At 48.2% G+C, this 16,712-nt stretch overlaps 1 protein-coding gene across 1 annotated transcript; it reads right to left on the reverse strand.

The window, feature by feature from the left end:
* Positions 1-1,579: 1,579 nt before the first annotated feature.
* LOC128269218 (polyamine-transporting ATPase 13A2) lies at positions 1,580-13,990 on the reverse strand. The gene is made up of 2 exons (XM_053006620.1): positions 13,260-13,990; positions 1,580-5,904 (listed from the first exon to the last, which is right to left on the reverse strand). The coding sequence occupies exons 1-2, from the start codon at positions 13,988-13,990 to the stop codon at positions 2,394-2,396; spliced, it is 4,242 nt and encodes a 1,413-aa protein (XP_052862580.1). The 3' UTR covers positions 1,580-2,393.
* Between the last annotated feature and the right edge of the window lie 2,722 nt (positions 13,991-16,712).

A 16,712-nucleotide genomic window follows, 5' to 3' on the forward strand; every position in this document is an offset into this window, starting at 1 on the left:
AAAACGAAGGTCGTGTTCATCATAAAAAAGGACGGTATTTTACTATCTGCGTGATTTGAAACCTCGCTTATTGTGAGAAAAGCTGCTTTGGAGTGATGAATCTTTGGTATGACTCAACTATCATTGTAAGGAGTTCAAATTTTCTGTTAAATGGGGCCCAAATCATCATTAGGAACCAAATTACAAGAGAAGTTCTAGCTTTATTCCTTTTCGAAAATCTCCACAAACATGGCTGTCATAAGCAGAAGTTCCCTTTTTTGGGCAATTCGAACATAATTCCGTTACAGCTCCGTTCAAAAGATTTCGGACATCTGAGGCTAATAAAATTGACGGCTTCCGGCTTCCGTGGTATACATCATAGAATCGATTTATTTCGTTAAATTTAATCTGACTATATAATGCCACATATATACATCCACACCAAACCGTTGCCTACGCGACCGAGGTCCGAGGTGCTCCTGCTCGTAACGTTATCCTGAAACGGTACAAAATCCGTCAGGGAGGATTTGAAGACCTTTTCGATCCATCCCTTTTTCGTGTGATCGATTCGCACAGTCAGTCCTCTACATGTTATACATGATCGGTAGCAACACTAAAGCGCAACGCTCGAAACGATCCAACCAACTAGAAGCAAAACGTTTGTCAAACAAAATGCCTATTTGTAGGGTGCGCTCTTGCGGGGTTGGCTGTTCGTTGATTTTGAATCAATCTGTGCTGTCCGCGCTACAGGGAAGTTTAACGTGGTTCGCCTTCCGTAAATCTAGCACCGTGTCGGATTTACTAATCAACTAATTTCAATTAAAACTTGACGCTAGAGTGGTAAGTTTTGGCGAAACAATATTCGTTTATAACCAACATAAATCGTACAATATGTGAGGCTCTCTCTACGGCATACCGACTACAAAATTGCGCTCCATTCAACTAGTGACACTCGTTATCTTGCAAATACTAATACCGCAGATTTCCGCTTGATTCACTTACAATAACTAACGCGGTTCGTAAAATTAAAGAAGATGTAAAATCATTCGCCTGCTGATGTGCTGTGGTTTTTAAATAAAGCCCTAACAATACCTAAGACGGAAGGCGATCAGTAGTAAGCAGCCCGTATACAGATAAAGCACTCATAAATAGTCCTAATCAGCGGTAGTAGATCATTTGCAAAATAGAAACAGCCTGAGGCAGCTGCAAGTAAATGGTACTTCTCAACTGCCACCAACCAACGCCGACGATAAAATCAAACCGTGTCTACCCCTATCTCCATCCTAATAACCTAATAAACCTAATGGTACGTCTATTAACTGACCATAGCTCTAGTGAGCTTGCTTCCTCCTTTCGCACTACTACTAGTAAACTGTCACTATCGTGTCGGAGTACCCTTCTTCTTCATTTGGTATCGAGTAAAGATTGAAAACTATTTTATAGACCCGGGACCGAAGTTCCCTGAGAACGAACTAGAGAAGAAAACGTAGAACGATGGCTACAGTTTTTGGAGAATGTGCTGAGCGAGTACATTTTCTAAGCTATTGGTAGGTGGTAAGCGTGAAAAGACAACGAGGTTCATAACAGCCAACCAATTTGCTTCGTCGATCAGTTTGCATTTTGTTTGTGGATCCTTGATTTTGACTTTTAACCATTTTTCAACTAAACAATGCTGTCCAAAGACCTATGTGCTATGTTGGAAGCGATCCGCAGGAATCATAAGATTGTATCATTTTGACCCTATCTATTAGTGTTCAGTTATGTTGTGCAGGGTGATACATTGTGGATACACACAAAACACGGTTACTATTTACACGAGAGAACCTAAGAAAAACAAAACGGAAATAACATAATTACTATGGCCGTTTCCCGCTCACACACAGGTTTTTTTCTTTAGCACAGCATTCCGTAACTGTTCTTAGTAGTGGAGAGGTTTGTCGATAGAGGCCCCGGGCAGGCGAGTGGAGGCCTCTTTTCTCTAGACCACTTTTCATCATCCTTAAGTCCAGGAGAGCAGGAGCTCAATTTGGGGAATAACCCCCGGGTTGCAAAAATACGCAAATATCATTCTTTTCTTAACATTTTTGTCTATCTTTAAGGACGATGAGGTGTGTAGTCTTGATGGGCCGGTCGTCACATTCGCATCATTATTGTCTGTCATAATAATGGACACTAGAAGCCGATTAGAACAATATGCGCACCGTTTCGTAACATAGGCACCTGCTGCGAATTGATGGCGAAAGGAAGGAAACAAAAGATCCAAGCCGAACTAAACGGCCACGGCAGAAAGAATGCTACCGAAGCTTGGCCTCTCGGTTGTAGTAACCAGCTTCTTTCCAGTGGCAAACGATCGTTGCCTGCACAGTCGGCAGCATCCACCTGGCCGCTACCACTCCCATCCACGTAAGGTGGCGTCAGTAATCGTACTTTTCGTTCGACCACCCGTACACCGTTTTCAGATCATTCGGCGACTGGATCTCCTGCTGGAACCGCTGCTGTATCATTAAGTACTTGCGCCGCGATTTGGCGATGTTGTGCCAGCGGTAGCGCAACCGCTTGAAAGCAATTTCGTCTACGATCACCTTCTCGATGAACAGCGACAGCAGGAAGTTGACGAACCCGTACGCCACCAGGTACAGACGGAAGTGAAACTCTCCCTCCGGGGGCATCACTAGTTCGAACTGCTCCATCAGCCAATGCGGCGGGTAGAGCGTCAGCATGATAGCGAGCGCCGTGTTAATGACGATACTGATGATGAAGCCGTAGTTGGAGAAAAGGGACCTTCGGTAGGGTGCCCCTTTGGAGAAGACAACCGCAAGGATCAAGTACTGGTAGCACGAGATCGAAAATATCGTGTAGTTTTCGTAACATCCGTGATCGTTCAGATCCCGATCGGTAGTGTAGTTGAACGGCTCGAACCAGGGTTGCGCATGTACGTGGTACCAGCCACCCAGCTGGATACCGATCGCTACTAGCATATGCAGGGCCAGCGACAGGAGCGGGGCGAGCGAGATTAACGAATTCGACGGTGTCTCCTTGACTAGGGGGCCCTCGTATGAGGACGTTTTTCCAAAGAAAAACGCCACGATGGAGATGATGAACAGATCAATATAGAGATACTCCCAGTCGGTCAGATTGGAATCGATCGAGTACAGGATAACGACGGAAGCGAACTGCACCAGCGAATAGGCAGCCATGAACTTGAAGATGCCGAACGACGTGACGAGTGCCGCCCGGCCTTCCTTGATCACATTCGGTACGCAGGCAATGGTTGGATTTTTGGACGTAAACGGTGACGCTACGGATGATTCCGCTTCCGAAAGGGAAATGCCCGTATGGGCCGCCTTCAGTGCACCACAGTCGTTCGCACCGTCGCCGCACATGGCCACATAGTAACCGAGGCTTTGCAGGTGCGTAACGAGATGTTGCTTCTGATCCGGGGACATTCGCGCAAATACGGTACCGTATGTCGTGATAATGGGCACCAAGTCCTGGAAATGTTCGTTGATGATGGCCCACGTTTTGCCGGTCAACGCAAAACGGAACGAACCACCGCCAGCCTTCATCAAGTCGTCTCGTCCTCCATCGAGCGCCCCGTTTGGCGAGACGCTGCAAACGTCCGGTTCGATCCTGATCCGATGCACGTCCTTATCGAAGGAGCTCAGCTGCGTCGAGATGGTGCAAGTATCGATCGAGCTGCTAATGCTGTTCGATTCCGTCATCAGCGCATAGTTGCCGCCGCCGTTCTTCAGCTTCTCTCCATCTCCTTCTCCTCCGCCTATTACCCGATCGTTATCGTTTATGATATCGGAGCGGGTCAGCTGGGCCTGGCCTGAGAAGTCATACGATAGGAAGTATCGCTCCGGGTGCCCTTTGTCTGCGTGTGCCGTAACTGTCACCAAACTCTGGCCGTCCAGTACCATTCCGCAATCGTGCGCGACACTTGCCGCCGTAAGCAGGTTGTCTCCCGTCACCATCACCGAACGGATCCGTGCCGTATTCAGACTTTCGATCACCTCCTCCGTGTCCGTCTTCAAGCGGTTCTCCAGAATGACGAAGCCGAGAAACTCCAGATCACACTCGACCTTTTCGCGCGCGATCTTCTGCACCTTCGGGTAGTTTAGCTTCTTGTCGAGCTGCTTGTACGCAATCGCAATGATCCGGTAGCCCTGCTGAGCGTAGAAGCCCAGTTTGGCCTGAAACTCTCCCGGAATGCTTTCAGCCTTGCACAACGAGTTGATCATTTCCGGTGAACCCTTGACGTACACGTTGAAGTGATTGTCCGACACCTTGCGCGTGATGACCGACATCCGTTGCAGGGCGCTCGTGAAGGAAAACTCCCGCACGATGCCAATGTCGTTCGAATTGTCGTACGCCACGTCCAGCTCGAGATTAAGATCATCCCGCGAGTCACCGCGCGGTGGTTTCACGATCGTCGGAAACAGCATGTCGTACTTCGTCTCATCCGACACGTTCGCCTCCTCCAGAATCCAGCCCGTCGATTCGAAGATCTTCAAATCCAGCGGATCGCCGCGCATCTCGCCGTTCACGAAGGTGATCGAGTGGCACGTCACCATCCCGAACAACAGGTGGTCGGTCATCGGTAGCCGTCCGATCTGCTTCAGCGGCATCTGGAAGCTGTTGGTGGCATCTTTTGGCAGCACGCCCCACATATCCAGCCCGTCCTCCGTCAGCGTGCCCGTCTTGTCGAAGCACACGCAATCGATGCTGCCGGAAACGTTGATCGCTCGCGGGGAAATGCAGTAGATGTTGCTGCGCTTGAGCCGCTTCTGGGCGTACATCCGCCCCACGGTCATTGCAGCCGGCAGTGCCGGCGGAACGGCGATCGTAATCAGATCGAGCGACTCCACGATAATTTTAACCACCCCGACACTGCGGCTAATTTTCGTATACAGCGTGTACACGAAGCCACAGAAAGCGACGATGCCCAGCACGGTGATGAACTTGTACGAATCCTTCTCGAACTTGTAGTCAACCGGCGGGGGGTAGAGAATCGACCGGATTAGGCCACCCTTCGCCGTAATGTTGCCCGTGTTTAGCACCTTCACCAGCACCTTTTCACTGCCGATGTAGCGCGTCTGAATGACGCGCGTTCCGCAGAAGAGCGTATGGCGGGCGTGCTCCTTCCGGTTGTAGATCAACTCACGCTTCAGCGGCAACGGGGTCTTCGTCACCGGCACACTTTCGCCCGTCAGCATCGACTCGTCCAGTATGCAGTTGCCGGACAGTAGGACCGCATCGCAGTGCATGGTGCAGCCGGTGGCCGGTATCTCTAGGACGTCCCCAGGCACCAGGAATCGCGTCTCGATCGGTTCCGATTCCATGCTGTCACGCACCACCATCGCCGTGTCGTTGCTCTTGACCGTCGAGTAGAGGGCACGCTGGTTTCGTTGCGTCTGTATGATCGACACAGTTATGCCGAAGGCACTCATCAGAATGATTACGACCGCATAGTAGTAGTACTCGTAGCAGAACCACAGCACCACCGAGAAGATCTGAAACACGTAGAACGGGTTAAGCACCTCTAGGAAGAGAAGCGTCAGAACGCCCCGCAGCGGGATGAAGATCTCGTTGCTGCCGTAAACCAGCCGCCGGATGTTCTGCTCGTACACCGACAGACCCTTTGCGTGGTGAATCGCCGCGCTCGGCACCTCCACGTCCAGTCCGTGCAGCTTCACAAACTTCTTGCTCTCGTCGCACCAGATGTAGCGCAGCTTCTTGCAGCAAAAGTAGCGCATCGTGTTCGTGTGCTCGAACCGGCCACCGCTTCGATGGTACGCCACCTGGAACGGTGCGAGTGTGCGAAAGAAGCCGATCGGATCGGTGATCCCGTTTTGTGCCAATTCCTTCACGACATTGCGTGCATTGGTCGTTGAAGGCTTCTTTCCGCTGCTGGTAATGTCGCTAAAAGAGAGAACCGAAAAGAAATGAATAATAATTAAGTTTTTTTTTCACAGCGCAACGAAACTGCAGAACCTGGAAGAAACCGAAATAAGACGGGATCATGATGAACAGGACAGCTGAGCGCGCGTATGAAAGTAGCACTTCATTTTTTGGGACAAGCAAAGGAATCCTGAGCGATTCCCAAGCAGCAACACTGATGCTTCCAGGGCACATTTTGCAAGGACGCGCGCCGAAGAAATAATCCTTCAATCAATGTTTGTGCCATTTTCTCTTTTTAATTGCTTTGTCACCGACTGTCCCTCGCCGGAGATTCTGTGACGTAGGGCCACCACTATCAATCAGTGTTCGCTCGACCATAGAGTCAACCGGTACCGGCAGATTCGGAGGGACGATTGCGTCTGCAAGGCCGCCACGCCAGCTAGCCAGCAGCAGTGGTCTGTTTCGCAATGCAATGTCAGCCAAGCGAATCGTTCGAACAAATAAACTCTAATTAAGATTGAACATGGAGCGCGGGCCTCTCGTCGTAGCCAGTGTCGTAGTAGTGTTGGCGTCATCGCCAAATCGTACACTCGCCATTCTTTCGATCACGTTCAGCGGCGTTTTGTAGGACGCGAGGGCTTATGGAAGAGATATTCGTTCGATATCGACCCACTTCTGGGCTTCGGTCAGGTCGAATGGCGTACACTTCCGCCAGCGCACACAGAAACAACATATTGGACTAGGAATTGCCTCCGAAGCTCTGGACACGTTTTCCGATCGCACGCGAGCGAGCAATATGTTGGCAACAGTGAAAGGACCATTTATTACTAAACTTTTGTCTTTTTTTTGTGGGGGGATCAATGAAATCGCCGCTGTTGCCTATCAAGCGGCACAATGTTCAACAATCTTCCCGTTCTCGGCACACCCAACGAGAGCGACATACTGAACGTTATGCTGTATGTTTTTGAAATTTGAAACATAAAAAGAGCTTACATCACTCACACACCCTACGTTGTCAATCGAACCCATCGTACTTTATTGCGCGGCGCGGGCACAAAACGGAACACATAGTAAGTCAACAATCGGGTGTAGATCCCTTAGCGTCGGTTAAGGGTGACCCATGAGCGTTGGGGGGAAGGGCCGATTGGTGATCGGTATTCAAGGCACACACACGAATAAGACGTACCGCCCAATTCAAGGACACGGTGCCAGGGACCCTGCTCTGCATTCCTCACAAAGTTGTTGAATGTATGGTGCAAACATCAAACAAAATGATGACAAAAATGACTGTGCTTGAGAATCAATATGTTGTTTCAGTTTCAGTGAAATATTCATCATTTTTTTGTGGACTATTTCTACGATCGAAGTTGGGGCTATACGAAATTTTTATCCTTTAAAAACCTAGCACTGGCATACGGCTGTAAGACAGACCCTCTTAGCCGCGTATGAGACGAAGATCCTTAGACTGATTTTTGGTTCTGTATGTGTAGAGGGACAATGGAGGTTCCGCTACATTGACGGCGATGCGTTACTGGCTGGAAAAGCAAATTGGTAGCTCGATCGCGGCAGTGGAAGGAGTCTCCGCGACAAGACTGCGGTGGTGGTAGTTGCCAGATAAGTAAAACCATTACATTACTTTAATAAAATTCTTCTGAATCCCATCTTCACTTAGGGCTCTGAAGGTAAAAACTGATCAGAGCTGTGGAGACTGTTTCAATGAAATGTATGGTCATATTGACAGTGGGCGATTCGTTTAAACCACCGGCCGGTCGATTAAACTTCCACACTTCTATTGGCCCTTCATCCGCTAGTGACGACCCGACGGAGCTTATAGAAAACCTAACGATTGGTGAGTTGTTAACGTCGTGACATTGATTCGATACCAAGGCAACAAAAGAACCAGCTAGAACCTCTAGCATAGCTTAAAAGGTGCTCATTACAAACAGTCGGCAAAGCTTCGCAGCCCATTATTGCAAAATGATTCAAAATGATTCAAGAAAAGATCTATAAAAAAAATTTCAAACTGTAAAGAGCTTTTAATAGAAGAACCACAAATTGTATGAGCTTGTTATGCAAATCAAAGAATAAAATTAACCTAAGTTAAAAAACATCTGTTATATAAATTTAAAAAAAAACATTAAATACAGCTTGTTCAAAATGGTGCTTTTGCCATTGTTTTGAGGTGCTAAAAGGAAAAGAAAAAGTCTAATAAAACAAAAAGCTCCACCCCGCAATTGTTAGGAATCGATTGTGGCATTGTTGCCAGCTCAGAATGAACCCGCAACCACATAGTTTGGGCAAACAAATACCAACGGAGGGTGCGCCGGACCATTAGGCGAATGTTTCGCCCATTACACAGCCACCATTCTGTTGAATGCACCGTTTAACACCTCCACGGGTGGCTTCAAGTCCGAGGGCCGACAGTGCAACCATCGACCAAACATTCTCTAATCGGCCCGCCAACGGGCAGTTAATTACCGTCGACGTGAGCATAGCTGAAATTATTTCGCGGCCACGTCGACCACTGTGCCCTTAGTGTGGCACCTTACACCCCCGAAGCTGTCCAACGTCCAACGTTGATACGGATGATTGGCACACGTGTGAGCATCACTCAGACACAAGCTCCAACCGATGGATTGCGCACGAATCGATCCGCGACGACGACAACAATGTGTGCGACCAAACAATTATGCTCGCGCCTCTGTAGTAACGGATCGCGGATCGCGCCCAGAACCCAGTGGCACGTTCGTAGACTGAGTAACTGTTGAAACACATGTCTCAGGCACCAGCAGCAGCAGCAGTGCCGGAGAGAAGCGTCTTTCAAACAGAGAATCAAGACTCAATGGCGATGATGATGTCGTGGCACACCGAGGTGGCTGTTTACTGGGGAGCGCGATTAGAAGCCGTTGATAAGCGAATGGTCGCAGGGTCTGGATGTTGTTTTCCCTTTTTCTAGACGAACGATCACGTTTGGTGTAGTAATAGCGCCGTTTTATGGGTGGGTTTGTTGAGGCCGTTTGTGGTCGAGGACCAATATAATTTCACCGAAACAGTTGCATACAAAAGCGAGTATTGTCGAAACAAAAAATAAGTACAAATCATTTTTTATGTCCAGGTGCTGGTAGGAAAAACCAGATTGTTTGTCCTTTACTACGGGGCACAAGCCCCATAGAGTTTTATAGAGACCAATACTTAATGCTACCAAAACCACTCTGAGTTTTTCATCTTTAACCCTACAAATAGTCGCTTTGATGTATGACCATTTCATTTAATCGTTTTGATACGAGACCGATAGCGGCGCATTGCCTAATATAGCGACTAGGCATAGATAACGTGCCCTTGGTTCAATACTTCGCATCGGCGTGCTTCGAGGGTACGATGAGAAGGTAAAGGTCGGTGTGCCGCGTACTTAGCAATAACCACCTCGCCCTTTAGACTCATTACCGCAATTTAGGTCATTAAAAATAACGTGAGAAAGCAATGCTTAATCTAATTGGAAATGGAAGACCAATTCATAAATAGTATCCACCCTTTAGCAGCCCTCAGTCGCGATAGAGACAAACATGATTGAAAATCGTCATCGTCTACCACCAGGAGACTCAAATGCCACACATTGCCATCCTATCCTGTCCAGCGTCGTGATACCTTTGTTGACCCGATGTTCACTCTGTGTGTTGGGTGGGCACCATCTGTACCACGGTACGGCATATTTCTATAATGATATGGCACGGGCATTGTTGGAAGGGAAGGGATTGGCACCGAAGAAACTGGGACGTGGCAAAAGATAAGAGCAATAGATTTAAATGGAATGTTGTGCTACAGTTACAACCGCAGGGTGCCAAAGCGATGCATCACACAAGATCGCCCAAGAGCGGATGTTTCGTTCGTTTGTTTCTGCAGGTAACTGAGGGCACATTGTTCGTCCTTATTCAGCCATGTTCATCAATATGGCGCCACGCCGATTGGCAATCGATTGTCGTCGAGAGGACCATCTCGTTTCGGGAATGCTGCTTAACGAGCTTCATCATTACCTACTTTTTACTACTGAAGGTGACACAGAAGAGGTTAACAGTAAACGCATTCTAGTCTTCAATGTTTGTTTGTGGTTGTAATGTATAAAGAAAGGCAGATGAAAGGTTTTCTTTCCAGAGGCTTTCGCAATTGACAAACAAAACAATATGAAACTAGTTCTGCTTTAACTACAAAAGAAAAGAAACCTCGTCTATTATCTGCTGTTATCCATCTGAGAAATTACCTTCAAATGAGTCCATACAATAGAAGAAAAAATAACAGATAACATAAACAAAGAGAATAATAGAATAATAAGCCGCAGAATAGGAATAGAATAATGGAGCTTTTCAAGCGGTAACAGTTGAAATAAATAGATTTATCACATCTCTGTAATTGTACAATTATAAGAGTATCACAACTATGAATAACCAGATGGAATATTACAAAATATAACGACATGTTTTGTTTGTACTGTCAAAAGCAACACACGATGATCATTTCTGTACACCTGTGCTGCTACGTATACGTCTTCCAATACGTATTCCAATTTCGTATACGTCCACCCAAATCGTTGTTCGCTTTGACTTATCGGCCACTGGCGACTGGTCGTAAAAACCGCGAAAACGCTAAAAGCATCATAAATGATCCTATCAAGTGAACAGGTACAGGAGGCACAATCTTATCGATTCAGGCATTAAGACCGAAAACCTAGATTGGTTGCTGGCGGGCAACAGTGTGTATATGAAGGCACTTTTTCGATTGTTTGCTTAGTTATTGGGCCGTTGTGACGTAGATTTGGCGAAACATTTATCTCAATTTACGTCCTAAAAGAGTTAGTCCGTATGCACTAGTGAAGTGCACACGTTTGACAGAGACCATTGCATTTTAAGCATAGTTGTTCGTTTCTCAACTAAAGAAACCACAAACCAAATGGCCAACATAATTCAAAATGTTTGGCAACGTGATTGATTGATGGGACTTTCCTAAGTGCGTATAATCGTTTTATTATTGCCAAGAATGAGAGAACGAGAAGAACATATACATACGTAACAAGCAATATATAAGTGGAAAAAATGGAGCAATTCCTTGCTCTACTACCAAAAGATGATAAGAAGTAAACGATTATTTGCGATAACCCAACACATGAGCACAATAATTAGGGGGCACAAAAACGGACACGTGTTTTATGTTCCGTTAAGAAAACGATACCCAAAATCTATCGTTATCCAGGCCCCAACCGTAGATGCTTGACTTGACTTGACAAACCATTTTTGATGTGTCGTTATTAACTTGTAAAGCTTGACTGCTGCTAACGGATACACAACATTGCAATAGATAACCTATTAATCCTACAGAAATGCAGGTGTCGCTTTTAAACATATTCCAGCCCGCATAGATCTTACCTAGTTACTTTTAATAACCGATCATTGTGTTAAATTGAAATAATTACTTTCAACCTCAAACACGGTAATTTACGAACCGCCAAGGACTTCACATCACGTCGCTAACTGGCCGGTAATTGAAAAGGGACAGAAAATCCGCTATATTTACACAATAAAACTTTCTGGCGCAATTTACTTCAGCCACCGTGTAAATGGAGGGATTTTATGTATGCCAACTTGCGTCACAAAGCACTGAAACCGCACAAAGCACTGACACGGTACCTTTTTTCCAATCAATAGTCAAACTACGTATCCAGCATTCTCCAAATGGCCACGGCCTGCGCATAACCGGCGTCGTACACGTCGATCAAAATACCTTGACTGGTTTAATCACTGGCGTGTTTGTTGCTGTAGTGTTATAAGGGTCTTTAGTGTACACGAAGATCACATCAGCCATATATTTACAAAGCAATAATGCATTCACTTTGTTAACTTGTTTAATTTTTTTTAAGTGTTAAACGCCCGACTCAAATTTTGTCTACTAAAGAATTGGCCATCGTATAGGCATGTTAAATGCTTTTGCAAACACCCAAAACTCGGCCGCTCATATTTTGGCCATATGCCGCCCGCATACTCCCCTGCGTGACTCGTGACTCGTCGTGCCCTTTTTTGGCATATCTCACAGCCACCACGTTTCGCGTATGGAAGACCTGTTAAATTCTGTGCGCGCGCGAACGGCCAAAACTCACCGCACCGACAGGCGGATTGGTTCACTGCTGGACGGGTCAGCAACACACCGACCGAGCAAGAACGAACTGGTTGGCACCGGTTTCCCGTTGGCCCTGCCATACGCCTATCTGTTTTACATTGCATTCATAGTCGGGTGGCTTTATGGTTGCTTCTGGGGATACCGTAAAAAATTAGCAACAAACATTCCCGTTGTTGCATTGTACAAACAAAAAACAGAGTTACCCGAAAGGACGACCGCAGTTCATAGGAGCAATTAAAAACAACGCATCCGAGGGCGATCTTAGTGGCACTACGGGAACGTCTCCGCGATGCTAGGAAATGGCGGAAGATGCAGAGCTCATGCAGGTACGTTGTTGTTTACGCAAATGTGTTTTTGCTATAGACTTTAAAACACGTGTTAGCGAATGCGAACGGAAGCGCATTGTTTACTGCCTCCGATACGACCCCCTGGAACGGTGGGGGATTTTTGAAGAAACCATTCGCTCTTCCTGAAGCCTCTTCGACACACGTCCGATAGGTTCGGCAACAAAGATATGGCAGTCATGTGACAAAATTGCACTTCAAACACGTTATCGTACCGACAAAAAATTAACACTACGAGGCAGTCAAACGGCCTTTTCCAGTGTCTCACTACTCAGGGTCTACGATGTAAGGAATTTTCGTAGCACACTAGAATATCGCTTCGTTACAAGATCGCGATTAGATCGTTTCAAGATCATTTCACTCTAATGCTGATTAATTCCAGTTTCTACCAGTGCACACAACCGACCTTCACCTCGAGATAGAAAGCACCGTGTGATCGGATAACTTCCCACGTAACTTCATCGTTTCGCCGCGCGAAAGAATCCTCTCCGCAGGTGAAGGGTGAACCACAGCACAGACACAACACACACCTGTTGATCGACGATCGTTACATAAATTTTCACCAGAAAGAGAAACGGCGCACACTCCAGTAAACTTGGGCGAACGCCGAAGGACGAAGTATTTACACTCGCACGAACCACTCGAAGCCCTCGAAGGCACAACCCTGGACCGTGTGGAGCATTGTTTCCCTATCCTTGAGCGCATCGCTCGCGTGCTCTCGAGAAACGGTGCACCGGTCCACCGGCGCACGGTTCATTGCAACATTACAATGTCGCGCTTGCTGAGCGGAGCGGGTTGATCATTATTATTCCCTTGCGCGACCCCAAAATGGTAGACCTCCGTTCTACCGTGCACCTCTCGTTCACTCACCTAATAGCGTCTCCACTGAGCGTAATGATGTCCTTCACGTAGTACAGATCGTGCTTCCGTTGGTAGGCTTCGTGAATCAGCACCTTCTCGGCGCACTCGAGCGAACACTCTCGGTGCGTGGCCAGCAGCAGCCAGTGGCGCCGCCAGTGCATCACCAGCCGCAGGATGCCGAAAGTAAGCACGATTGCGACGTAACACAGGAACGTTTTGCGCCGGCAGCTCGCGTATCCGGTGATGAACATCTGGTCCTCTTCGCCATCGTTCAAAATGTCGTGGACGGATGCCTGAAGGCGCGACTCGTGCAGCAGCTCGGCTAGAGTGGATACACCGTCAGGATGGTCTTGCTCTTGCTCCAGATCGTACCGGGGCGTGTAATGGTGGTGATGGTGGTTGTAGTTCGATTGTTTAGACTTACGCGCTGCCTTTTTGATCTGTACTGCCGGTGGCGACGGTGGCGCTGGTGGTAGTGCCGCGTCGCCGTTCACTTTCGCACCGCCGTTAGTGGCCGAGAAATCGGACGGATCAGCGGCGGCCGCGGAACTGGCCGCCAATACTGGTGCACGATCGGGCTCGTCAAACACCACCGATAAGGACGCGGTGTCCCCGATCGTTGCGTTCGTCGTTGTCGCCGTCTCGGCCGTGTCGAACAGCTGATCGGGACCTCCGTCTGTCGGTATCGGTGAAGGCGACGGCTGCCGATCTGCACCAGCGGTGGACCCTTCCAGTGGCATCTTTTCCGTCCTGCCAGCCCACTTAAAGGGCCCCACTCTTTAGCGGCCAATCTCGGCCTCTAAACAAAGGCGAGGATCCTTTGGCACAGCCTTCACAGCAAACTGATGCCGAATATGCAGCGCCACTGGACGAACGCACGGTCGTGTCTCGTTTTTTCTAGAGCCCCGCGCGGCGTCAGGGAGGTTTCACCCGGGCACCGATTCGCCTCCGTGCGATCACACTACTGACCGAGTCGTACTCGCGGCAAACGTTCGGACCGTCTTTGCCGGGCACGACTGCGTCGGCCGTAGCACGCGTCGGGGGCGATCCTACGGCAACAACGGAGCCGACAACGAAGGCACCAGCAACCACCAACACCGTCCTGAACACGCCTCCGATTGCTGTGTTGGTGGCGCCGTTACCCGTTGTTCGCAATGTCTTCCCTTTCCACGGGCCTATGGCTAATCGACTCGCGCCGCAGCTATTGGTGGAACCGGCGTCGATTACCCGCGTTCGGTGCGACTCCGTGTGCTCTCTCCTCTCTCGAGCACCACCTCGGCGGTTCGTTGCAATATCTGTATCAGGTACTATTGCTCTTGGTGGATGCGTTGCCCAATGATGCTGATAAGCGGCCCACCAATGGCCGCGGCTGAGGGCAGTGCGCGACGTGGGCAATGACTGTTGAACGTTCTCTTGCTCCGGCTGTTAGCACTTTAACCACGGTGTATCTATGCTATCTCATTACGAAGATGACGCTCACCGGCACGGCAGTACAGATCGGGCACATTATCTTCCCGCGTTATGCGGCGTTCGGGAGGCACACACGTAAACAATCGGTGTGCTGAAGGGTCCTGTGCTCAGGGGGTACCAGAGCAGACGACCAAGTACCAGTAATCGAGAGCCTCTAGCCGAGCTGCTGCTGTCTGGTGCTAATGGGTTTTCGCATCGATTGTCGTCTGGCGAAAAATCTGTCGAGACAGGGAAACGAAACAAATCAGAATGTGCATGAACGTAATCCACAGACCTGGAAGCCTTACACGTCGGACCTAATCAGAAATCGACGAGCGCGACTCGCGCCACAGCTGATGCGCAAGCATTCATTCATGATTCGACAAGGATGGTACATGCGACTGGCTGATTATGCTATGCGCTGGCCTTGCGATAATCATTTCATGGTTCAATGCTAAACTTTGTTTGAAGAGTCGCGCAGAAAATACCAAAAAACGCGAACCACCTATTTCAGTATATTAATTTTGTCGTAAGAAGCGAACATGATTATGTTCTTTGCACATTTTTCGCTACACGATTTTGGGTGGGATCTTCATCGAACATCGAAATCCGTCGAATCCAGGCATGTAAACTGTACGTTGGAATGCAGCCAAACCAAAGCCTTAAAATAATACCCAGCTAGGCATGTCTCATTCGATTATTATTAATGCATTTATAACTGAAACTGGTTATGCCATACCGCTGGGTCACGGCCGTACCGCGACAACTGGCCGACGGTGGTAAGTGATTAATCAAATTCATTTTGGTCCGATAATTTTTCGCGAAAAATAACTAATTGGTCAAACGCTCCCAACATGCGGCTGATGGACCGATCAATTTTCATCGATGGAGGAACACCAGGAAACGGCATTTCCGCGAATCAATCGATCAAGATAACGTTAGATAATATAATCCACTGCTAATTTAGTTGAGTTCAACGGACGGACGTACTCTAATTTGTTTTTTGGCGGAAACGACCTAAGTCAGGGTAACCGGCTGCATAATGATAATCGAATGTTTGATGTGTAATAGTATGCAGCGTCCCAAAAGCTCTGTTTCGATTATACATCGGCCAAGCAAAGATCACTGAAAATTGAACATTCGTCATTGAAATCGGTAGCTTTTCTTGCGACTTCACACTCTCACCAAAAAGGCGCGGATGACTAACGCATGAACGACGCAGAATGGCCACACTAAACCAACAATGTTAAAACATTACGTCGTCTACCGGCTAACGCGGACACCCACCGGATGTCGGTCGGTCGATCGATTATGGAAATGGTCAGGGTCCGTCAGGGCAGCAAATAAAAATCTATTTTCTTCGCCCCGTTAAAGCACGAAAAACAGTTCTGCGTTGTGGTTCACTTCTCGGGAAGACGCACTTTCCTCCAATTCCAAGGACACGTGCGGCCACGTAGACTTTGTTGTGGCTCCAGGGCACAACAACGAAAACCGAAATACTAAAACGAGTCAAAGAGTACATTCAAGCTTTGCTGAATCACCCCGAAAAAGGACCTGTGCTCCGGTTTGCGGCCAAAGTGTCACTTCCTGTCCCCCCTAGGTGCTACGCAATCCGCCCATTGAATCATCGATCGATAAACACGCACTCCAACAGCACCGCACACACACACACACACACCGTACTCACCCTGCGGCCGCACGTGGAGTAGTAGGCTGTGAGAAGCGAGGAAAATTGCGTCTTCGTCGCTTGGTCGTGATTTCCGCTACAACGGCGCTGGAAAGTTCCGATACGTTGAGTGCTCCGGGGGCAAAATCCTCGGAGCTCGGATATGAGCGCGGCGTTCGGCCAAGCGTTTCCGGTTTCCTGCCGGTGACTTTATCCGGTGATGGGTGGTGATGGACTTTGCGTCAGATGAAGATGAATCGTGTAGAAGGCAGTGGTGGGAATTCGCTCTAGTTTCGTTTCGTGTTTTTTACGTTTGATGAATTCTGCCGCTTTTATCAACTCTTGCG

This window comes from Anopheles cruzii, chromosome 2 (assembly GCF_943734635.1).
Source record: "Anopheles cruzii chromosome 2, idAnoCruzAS_RS32_06, whole genome shotgun sequence".
Lineage (NCBI taxonomy): Eukaryota > Metazoa > Arthropoda > Insecta > Diptera > Culicidae > Anopheles > Anopheles cruzii.